Below are 10,747 nucleotides of genomic sequence, written 5' to 3' on the forward strand. Positions count from 1 at the left end.
TTCGGTTTGACCGCTTGCCTGGTCGCTTGGAGGCGGACAGGGTGCGCGTAGTAGCACCGGCGTGGTTCTGCGCTCCGACAGGGCGCGCGGAGAGAGTCCCGTTAGTCGTATTGCCCCGCGCATACAAGGCGATTCTGGGAATGAGCTTCTTGCCTTGGTTATAACCTGACCGAGCGGATGACCCTCGTGGGACGCTCCTGGGGAGCCAAAATCAAATTAGCCTACAAAATTTAAAAAAAAAAAGTCAGATGACTTAATCGCGGGTGGTTTCTTCGCCCCTCCCGCCATCTCCATCCACCAATGTTTGTATACCTGATAGCTGGACCGTCAAACTCTATTCTTAGCCCCCACCAACCCAACCCCTGCTTCCCTCCCCCCCCTCCAACTCCTTTCTAGAGCAGTTGGTGGTTTCACTCTCACACCAAAGTCTACGGAAGTATCCTGCAGCCCTGATCACGGGAAGAGCTGGGACAGAGAAGCCCAGTCGCAGCAAAAGAGCATTTCGGGAGAACTCGTGCTCTAGACACCGATTTTAATTAAATTCGGGAATCCAGTTGGGAAGGAAAGTGACTGGGCGTCTAAATTACAGCCATGTTTGATTCGCGCCTGACTAGCAGCGGCGTCTCCGAGTAAAAGGTACCGTTTCCGATCGTTTCTCTGCAGGCGATTTCCGATTGTCAACTTGGCACCCGCACCTATTTATTCTATGTTGTTCTGGTTTCAATGGCTGCCCATTCATAGCTTAATCAGTACTGTGTGGCTTTCCAAGAAGGAGAAAGAGAGTATGGTGTGTGGTTTGAGAAGCGTTTTATTGCTATGTCCAGCTTGATTTCATGGAAGTATTAACCTTATAATAATAATAATAAAACACTGTCACTTTGAATGTACATCAAAATGAAATTTCGTTGCATACAGCTCTCAAAGGGCTACCACCTCCGATATACGCTCCTTGTTCGTGTACTCCTTGTACTTTCCCCTTGTTATCCAATGGGAAACATGCATTAATCAGTATACAACATGTGGATAGTTGTTGTATCTTGAAACAAAGATCCTTTTGTTACATTGTGCTATTTTCTGAAACAATCGTGAAATCGTTTAACTACTAAAATACCCTCAAAACCACTTTTAAATCTGTTTTAAGCAAAGGGTGTATTACTGAAATAACTAAGAGAGATGAAACCTGCGTTCCTTGTGTCAAATAAACATACCTCCAAAAATGTGGATGTAGGAGTATTTGTAAAATGTGAATCTACACAACCTCACTAGTTTTGCTAAAAGCAGCTTTATTTGTTAAGTATCTAGGGATCTTACTAAGTTCACTTACTAAGCACTATTAAACTTAATAAGCAATACTTAATAAGCTTAATGATAATAAACTTAATATGGTAAGCTCACTTAATAAGCACTATTAAGATCAATGCGACCTACTTCTGAGTAAACATGCATTGAATTGGCCTATTATAGTGGAAAAATCTAGATACATCTACTCGTAAGTAAGTGCTAGTCAGTTAAGCTCACTTTGAATTTAAGCATGCATAAAATTTTTGTTTAAAGGTGCTTGTATTTTAAGCAAATTTATTCTCACACATTTGGAATTCCTTTTATTACACCCTAACATAAATAGGAAAATATAATCCGGATTTTAAAAACTCATCTTTATGTAATATTTATTAACATAAACTGTAGTTTTTCCTGCAAGTCCTAAATGAGTTTATATTGAAACCAATTTCCACCGATTTTTAATAAGAGTTCTTTCACTAACAGCACAATCCTTTTTAAGTTTGCTGAGCATAATCCTAGCCTAGTTTACTCAGACGAATTTAAAGGAATTTACCTGCAGATAAGAATGTATAGGATTCAACAGAAAGGCATCCACCTGCGGCCATAAGTAAATTCTGGTTGAATGAATTCAGCTAAGGTTTTGATGAATGTGTTTGTCTATTTGTTATGATGTCTACGTGGGAGACATTTTTAAGACAAAGCAAGCTATTTAGGTCATTTGAATGGAAAATGTCACATAATATTAGAATTACTGCCAGTTTGGGGAAAAAACAATTTAGAAGCAAGTGTCATTGAAAGCAGTCCAACCTTCTACTCTTGGGAAGGGAGAGGGGGAAAACCTGCCTTATCTTTAATGGAAATAAACTTAATTGCTGTGATGCTTCACAGTGCAACTAATTTAATAAAGGACAGTCATTTAAAAGATTTTTTGAGCAAGAGTTCTAGTCTTTCTAAAGCACTCTCACTTCTCTTCTTGAACAACTGAGGAGGTAGGGTGAGGGACTGCTGCGTAATGTTTTATGTAAATCAAAAACTCGACTCCAGATCTGCAGACTTGCCTTCTTGGAGAGAGTCCTTTGAAGCAGGAAATCATTTAACACCCACCTCCTTCCCTGTAGAATGGAAACTTCAGTTGAAAAGTCAAGCCGTCCAGGATTAGTGGAAGAGCTCCCCCACACACACACACACTACCCACCCCAGTTTTCACCCGAGCGTGGCCTGATTCCCAGCCCGAGGAGGGTCTGTTCTTGTTGTGGACAGGTCAGAGAGACCCGCTACTGCTACTCAACCTGCCAATTTCAGAGGGAAAATTGGAGCTGGGAGAAAGGAGGGGGAAGCTGTAGCTTATAGTTTCGGTTAAAGGGGCTGAGCTAAGCCACACACACACACACACCTCCCATCAATTTCCTCCCCTGCACGCTGGGACCCCAGACCGCAAGAAAGGAAGGTTTGGAGGGCGCTCGTTTATACGGGAGAGGAAAAAAAGAATGGGCGTACCTCAAAGAAGGGCAAGCAGGAGAAAAGCCACCCAGGGCCCTTTGGCTTCCGTCAAGCCCAAAGACTGCAGAAAGGCCAGGGCAAACCCTTCACCCGCCCAGGAATGAGACGACGCAGCCGCCGCCGCCGCCGCTGCTGATTCTGTACAGGTCTTTTCCCACGCGCCGGCCATTCTTCGTTCGTTGGGACGATGGGATTTGTAGTCCAGCATATTTGGAACTCACCCGCTTGGGGAAGGTTAGCCTAAATTAATTATCGATTCACACCAGTAAATTATACCTATTTTTTATATAAAGGGAAAAGAATCAAAATATATAGTCACGCTTAAGCAGGTCGATTCTCCTCCCTCCCCCCCCCGGAGCTAAATTGACGCGGGACCCCTTGAAAGCCTCCGCCGCTGGCGAAGATTGCCGCTGACACTTGAGCAAGCGGGTGGCCAAGTGAGTGAGCACAGCCTTCAACTTGGATTCTTTAAAATGCAAAAGTATATAAAGTGGCACCATCTGAAGGCATTTTGACTCTGCGCTGCGTGCGGGAGAGGGAGCCAGCCGAAGGGACTCGAGTGAGTTGGGCAGCCTTGTAACTCCCGATTAGATTTTGGTGCTTCTTTCTTTTCCTAAGCAATACCACATTTCCCACACTTTCCACAACTCCGGTAACAGGTTCCAAATGTAGTATAAGAGCGTGGAGCCGGGAACAGGCGAATTCCTACTTCAAGGCAATGGCCATAAGGCGACAATAGGAGAGAGGAAAGCGGGCGGCGGGGGCGGGGAGAGGAGAAAGACAGAGGAGCTTCACCTGCTCCTTGGGAGTTCGCTGAGACCAATTTCCCGCCCCGGCATCTCCCCTGTTTCACGCCCGCAGTCCGAAACCCAGCCTTCTCGCGTGGGACCGCCGAGTCGGCCCAAGCTAGATCGCGATTGCCCCTTGCCGAAATTCGCGGGGGTGTCGTCGCTTCGGCCAGCGCAAAGCACGGCAGGCCAAAGCCAGCTGGAAGGACTCCGGGCCGTTTTCTTGAGACGCCGCGAAAGCGCACGCGAGCCGGGCGTTGCTTTTCTCTGAGTCGCTTATCTTGATCAATGACTTGTTGCTGAAGGAAGAAAAATAAGCACCGCGCTGCAGGCGGTGTGTGTGTGTGGGGGGGTGGGTGGTGGTGAGGGGGAGGGAAGCAAAAGCGGCCACGGATTCCCCCCCTCCCCTCTTTGCAACAGCGTTCAACCACGGCCAAACTCAGCCGGCTACTTTGGAAGCCCTGAAAAGGCCTGTGCCTGGGGAAACTTGTCTCCAAACCGTCCAGAAAACTCGCTTCCTCGTGGGACGACTCAGATTCTGAGCCTTGACATTTCCACAGCTTCCCCGCTCCGCTTTCCAGATGCAAGTGTACTAGGCCTTGACGTCCGTTGTTTCCGAACAAGGCATTAGCTGGGCTTCAGGACAGCGACCCCTTTGCCTTTTCCGGCTGAGCTTCAAGGCAGGGCCCTGGGTTCAGCTCCCGGATCGGGACCATGGGCGCCAAGGCCTAGAAGCTGAGACAGGTATAACTGGTAGAGAGAAAACAGACGCAGAGAAGACACGGAGCAACCGACCGGCTCCTTTCCAAGTTTACGCCAACGGAGAGCTTTGGCTGGTCGCTTTTTTCTTGTTCTTTCTTGTTCCTCCTCCTCCCATTACAAATGAAATGCCCGCTGTCCCGAAAAAGCAAAAGGATTTGGCTCCAGCCTCCTCGCACTTCTATTCGCTAGTCAGTTCCGTCGAGAGACTGGCTCCTGCGGCAGGTTTCAGCCCCCCACTCCCCCGGAACTCACACGCATCTACGACTGTTACAGGAGGATTTTATTTCAAGGACAGGGGGCCCCTTCTACGATAGGTCTCCTAAAATCGCGCAGAGTATTTTTCTCTGGGTTAAGGAATTGCACCAACTGCCACGGGTTCAGCGCAGGGCTGTGTTCGGGATTCTCTGAACTCTGTTCCCAGATCGCGTGGCGGGAAGAAGTTTATAAAAACAGGAACTCTGGATTCGAATCCACGGCGCCACCGGTTCCCACTTTACGGGACATGCAATGATGCACTTTGGAGGCGGGCTGAAGCCATTCACTCGAGGCCGCTGCTTAGTGCGGCTTCTCTTGTTTCTCGCTGGTTAATGAACCGAGCCTGCAAGTAATCCGAGGAGACAGCACATTCCCCTTTCCCGGGAAGACTGCACGTGTCTCTCTCTCCGTGTGGGGACTTCACAATTTTTTCCTAGGCTGCAGCGCCTTTGCCCTTATGCTCACTAGGGCCCATCCCGCCCTTCCCTGCCTGCCTTACAGAACACCCTCCTTGGAGTATTTAGGCGGCAGGGGATGATCCCTCACCGGGCCCTTCCGAAAAGGGGGATCGCTGTTTGCTGAGAGGCAGAATGCAGCTGCTCTTCGCTTCCTTGGGCGGGGGGGGGGAGTGATTGGAGAGATAGCCGAATCAGGTTCATCTTAATTTTTAAAAAAAGTTTCTAGCTCTCAAGTGTCCACGGTGGTTGTGATTTTATTCCCATTTCACCCGCTTCTAAATAGGGCAGTGAACAGTTAACCATTAGCCTAAAATGAGGCGAGAAAAATGGGTGTTAGGTCGGCTTGGTGTCAGGGCACCTGCGCTTCCTGGCACGCCGGTGTTTGCTTGGCTGTTTATCTTGAGCACCTCGGCCAAGCATGGCGTGTCTTCGGTTCAGTGGCCTCTGAGTGATCCGCTCGCCAAGTGCGTAACTCTGCACCGTGTTGGTGGTGCTCCCCTGCCAGTACTGGTGGCCTGACTCCCGCCCCAATAAGCTCCAAGGTACCGCTTGCATTACCCTCTCGCCGCTCTGCAGGAGGAGAGGCTTTGGCCCTTTCCCAACGCTCTTTCCTCCGACCTTGGCTGCGATGGAGCTGAAGTCATCAACCAGCGCTGGCAGGTTGGCAAGAAGACTGGCCACCATAAATTGGGATGTCCGGATTGCGCTGCCCACCCGCATTCTTAGCAACTCGCGTGTCCGCGTTTCCAGTTCAGAAATTAGCCAGGGTTTAGTCCAAGACTTGACTGGCCGCCTTCTCTCCAACCCGCTTGTCTTCCCAGGCCGTATCTCTGGTTACCCCAGCCACCGATCCTCCGACTCGGCCGCTTGAAAAAAAAAAAGGGAGCTCAGACCATTTTTTGGTCCCGCTCCCCACTTCGTTGCAGCGCGTCCCACCGGCGTCGGCGTGGAGGGTGGGCATAACCCGGATTAAGGTCTGCCTTGGGGAAAAGGCAGGGGCCACGCGAGACTGACAGGCGGTTTAGGAGCGAAAGAAACCACAGGCGAGGAAAGGGTCTGTTTGTGCCTCTCCTCGAATAACCCGCAATTTTTCTCCTTTTTTTTATGTTCCCGTTTCTGCTTAGGATCAGGACGCCGGCGCGCGCTTTCCGACCGCCGGGTTCAACCAGTCAACGCAAGGCAAGGCAAGGCAAGGCCCGGCACGATGGGGAGCAAGGCGCTGCCGGCGCCCATCCCACTGCACCCTTCGCTGCAGCTGACCAACTACTCCTTCTTGCAAGCCGTCAACACGTTCCCGGCCGCCGTGGACCACCTGCAAGGCCTCTACGGCCTGAGCGCCGTCCACACCATGCACATGAACCACTGGACGCTGGGCTGTTACGCGGCCGCGGCCGCCGCTGCCACTGCCACTGCCTCGGGCGGCGGCGGCCCAGCCGAGATCAGCCGCTGCTCGGCGCTGAGCGAGATGGCGGCGGCGCAAGGTCTGGTGGAGCGCTTTCCCTTCCCGGCCCTGCCCTTCGCCACGCACCTGTTCCACCCCAAGCAGGCCGCCGCCATCGCGCACGTCTTGCCGGCGCTGCGCAAGGAGCGACCCCGCTTTGACTTTGCCAACCTGGCGGCGGCCGCCACGCAGGAGGACCCGCCCAAGGCGCACGCGGTGGCGGCGGCGGCGGCGGCCGCGCAAGCTCAGGGCGAGCTGGCCAAGCTGGGTGGGCCTCTGTCGGCGGCGCTGGGCAAGCTCTCCCCCGAGAGCCGGAAGCCGGCGCGGGGCCGGCTGCCCTCCAAGACCAAGAAGGAGTTCATCTGCAAGTTCTGCGGGCGACACTTCACCAAGTCCTACAACCTGCTCATCCACGAGAGGACCCACACCGACGAGCGGCCTTACACCTGCGACATCTGCCACAAGGCCTTCCGGAGGCAAGATCACCTTCGCGACCACAGGTCAGCCTTCGCCCCGGGCCGCCGGCCGGGCAAGGAGCCCCACTAGGCCTCCTCAGATGGAGGGACTGGAGACCCGCCCGAAGGTTTTACTCGTTTGGGCTTAATCGGGTTTATGGAGACCCTGGCTTACTTCGAAAGGTGTTAAGTGTTTTCTCCCAAAAACCATAGTTAAAATAAATCAAGGCTTAGAGCGGCTTGAATACAATCCGAAGCTGAATTCAAATACAACACTAAGCCACGTTGTTGTTTGCTGCGAAGCCATTGCTTCAGTATGGTTTGTGACCCGTTCAGTAAATCCTAGTTCAAACAAATCATGATTTAGCATGATGTAGGAACAGGACTATCTACTGCAGACCCAATCTAAACGAGAGGTGTTCTTATTATTCATCTGAACGAGGTCAGTAGGGTTTATCTCCAAGAAAATAAAGTGGGAGCCAAGGATGCAGTCATTCTGTTGATTTGCCTTCAACTGAAGGCACATGCCTGATTTTAATGCCAAGGGATTTTTGAGATTGTGGGGCTAAACTACTTAAATCTCGTTGGAGCAGGAGACAGATTCCTATTGCTTTGAGGAAGAATGATCCACTTTAGTCTTATTGTCTTCAATGAAACATATTTCTAAAGTTAGAATCTCAGTTTAGAATTCTCCCTCACTTGAAGGTCCTCTGATGTTCTTGATCATGTTTCTTGCCTTTGCTTTTTTTTTTCCTTTGCCTTGGGGCTATAATATAACTATCACTAAAGACTTGGCAGTAAGAGCACAAAAATATTTATGGGTTTGTAACGATATACAAATCTCTACAAAGAGAATCTTTTTGTGGCTTGTTTTGAGAAGCCAAAGAATGTTGGTGTCTCTATTCCACAAAACCCCTACATTCTCCTGTCAGATTTATAAACTTAAACACAAACATTCAAGCTGAAGTTAATCAAAGGGCAATTTTGATTAACTTCACCTGGAATTACCTGCCAAAGTAATAAATTGGGCTTACACCCATGAACATTTATATGGGATTACATCCTTGCTAAGCATGTTTGCTCAAATATATGCATATTTACCCAGAAATAAGCTTCTCCTATTCAAAGGGGCTTATTCCAAAGAAGGCAATGAAGAGTGGTGAATAATTATTTTAAAGGGTCTGAACACGTTAATGAACAGGTAGGCAGCATATAATTTTGGTTTTAAAAACTTGATTGTGCAGAAGTTGGGCTGGTTATGGCACTTGTTGTGGGTATAGATATATTGACTCCAAACCCTTTTGGTTGATTTTCAGGTATATCCACTCCAAAGAAAAACCCTTCAAGTGCCAAGAGTGTGGGAAAGGATTTTGCCAATCCAGGACCCTAGCTGTTCATAAAACCTTACATATGCAGGTAAGATCAGGCTCAATTATTTTACAGATTCTATTTTGATTTTAATTGATTATGAATATAAATGCACAGTAATTATTTTCTAGATGCAAAATAAGAGAGGTGCTTTTTAATCTGAAATCTATTGTGCTATTTTTCTCAGAAAACAACACAAATCCATATTTAATGTATATGGTGTTCATAACATGGGCATTTAGATGGCGAGGACAAGGGGGCAAATGATGAAATGTGCAAAGTGATATCAACATGTCAGTTCTGTGACTCACTTACTTGCATCAGATGCAAGCATGTAATAGCATTTGTGTTAAGATATCTCTGCCTGCACGTCATCATTTTGAAGTATAGTAACTGCAATTTATTACAGATGCCCTATGTTTCTTTTGGCTACTAAAACCCCCCAATAAACACTCAATTCTCAGAGAAAAGTAGGATATTAGTCAAATAACAACCATAAACTAAGTAACATTTCCTAGGGACTGTGAGCCTATGTACATTTACTTAAGAATATATTCCAGCGAATTAAGCAGGATTTATATTTGAGGAAAGATAGGCTGGCTAAGGTAGACTTCACTTATTCAAGACTTCCATGCTCCAACACTTGAAAAAGCTCCTTAAGTAGCCAGACAATTTTGAAGCAACTTACCAATGGCTAAATGAGATGTGCTCTTTGATGGAAAATCCCAGAGTAAAAAGACTTGCTTTGTGGAAGACTTCTCACTTACAGAGATGAACTGAGTCTCCCTTGGAAGCCGGGTGGATTAGTAGGAGACTTTTCCCCTTAGATTCCAGGAAGTGGGAAGTGCAAAGCAAGGACGACTGGCCTTGACAGGCAGGAAGATATGTCGGTGCAATTAAGACTATAATCTTAAACACACTTACAAGGGACTGAGAGTAAATAAATAGGCCTGCTTCTGGATTCCAGATGCATTTTCTGGAAATACTTGTGCCTGCAGTTAAAACTTCTGTTAATGTGAAAGTAAAGCTGTGATTCTGAGATCAGCTCCAAAGAAAATTGACCAATTGGGTAGGGGGAAAAAATGAAATCATGCACATGTTTGGATGCACATAAATAAGGGTTGAAGAAAGGTTAGTCATTGAAGCGTATGCAAATTCAGATTCTAAATTTGAAAATGTATTTGCACTTATTTGGGAGTAACCCTTACTGAATCCTATTGGAAAGTAAATTTGCATAAAACCAAACTATAAATGCATGCACAGTGCAGTCCTGTGTACTTTAGTCTGTAGTCTTCAGTGTTGTCTATTACTGCCAATTTACATTTGCACAGAATTGCATTGATTTTTCTGTCTGAGAGGCCTTAGATTGCAAGTTTATTTTGCCTTGCCATGTTCTTTTTGTCCTACAGCAATTTAATGAGGCCAAAAATGAGAGCAGGGTGGGGGTGGGGGTGGATGGTGGAAATGTGAGTGAACTTTGAAAAGCTCGATAATCCAAGTAGTTTGTCAAGGGTTTAATCCTTTGCTTGCTTCAAATCTGAACAGGAATCTCCACACAAATGCCCCACATGTGGAAGAACCTTTAATCAAAGAAGTAACCTGAAAACTCACCTTCTCACCCATACAGACATCAAGCCCTACAACTGTGAGCAGTGCGGCAAAGTGTTCAGGCGCAACTGTGATCTGCGGAGGCACAGTCTAACTCACACCCCGCGGCAGGACTTCTAGAACAGCCGAGAACCCCTCCCCTGGGGAGCTAATTCTGGCTCAAGGACTTGAACTGTAGCGTAATCTTTATGTCCACATGGGTGATGTGGACAGGTGCCTCTAGGGGCTTGATTCCAAGTCCCCTAGTGCCAGCCGGTCCTCTTTCTGCTGTGGTGGTGGGGGCTGATACCTGTTCCAAGCATTCTCCCTGCACCGAGAGGGCCAGCCGGTTTCTTGTATATAGTAACAAGAGCAGCTCATTTTCGAGCTCTGCACACCAATATGTTGGCTTTCTATTGTCTTACCAAATGCACATTGGTACCAACAGCAAAACCTAGGAGTGAAAATACTTTTTTTCAAATTGTATTTCCAAATAAACACTTTCCCTCCAAATATAATTCTCCTTCTGAGTTTGAATAAGTCACATACTTTACTTTTCCCTCTCCCTTTCTGATAATTAAAAAGATCCGAAATTGTTCTTTGAAAAAAAAAGAAACTTTGTGAGAAATGTGTGCCTGTATTTAATTGGGGGGGGGGGGGAAATCTAGTTTGCAGTTTTCATGGCAGGAGTTTGTTTTTTTTTTTGAAGTGGTTTCCCACAGCCCCTCCCTGAGAGAGGGCCCAGAAAGAATGACTGACACAAGTTACCCAGCTGGCTTCATGATCTCACGGTCTCCTGGTTTTGAGAAGTGAAAATCTATGAATCAAAACTTGATCTTGAGTGCCTCTGGA

General features: G+C 47.5%; 1 protein-coding gene across 2 annotated transcripts; it reads left to right on the forward strand.

The window, feature by feature from the left end:
* The first annotated feature begins 505 nt into the window (after nt 1-505).
* OSR2 (odd-skipped related transciption factor 2) lies at nt 506-10,397 on the forward strand. 2 transcript variants are annotated; one of them, XM_083357714.1, is made up of 4 exons: nt 506-636; nt 6,169-6,985; nt 8,257-8,356; nt 9,854-10,397. In XM_083357714.1, the coding sequence occupies exons 2-4, from the start codon at nt 6,249-6,251 to the stop codon at nt 10,034-10,036; spliced, it is 1,020 nt and encodes a 339-aa protein (XP_083213840.1). In that variant the 5' UTR covers nt 506-636; nt 6,169-6,248; the 3' UTR covers nt 10,037-10,397. The 2 variants fall into 2 exon arrangements, with proteins under 2 accessions (XP_083213840.1, XP_083213841.1); XM_083357715.1 differs by having other exon boundaries at nt 9,936-10,397.
* The last annotated feature ends 350 nt before the right edge of the window (nt 10,398-10,747 follow it).

This window comes from Vipera ursinii (assembly GCF_947247035.1).
Source record: "Vipera ursinii genome assembly, chromosome: 3".
NCBI lineage: Eukaryota > Metazoa > Chordata > Lepidosauria > Squamata > Viperidae > Vipera > Vipera ursinii.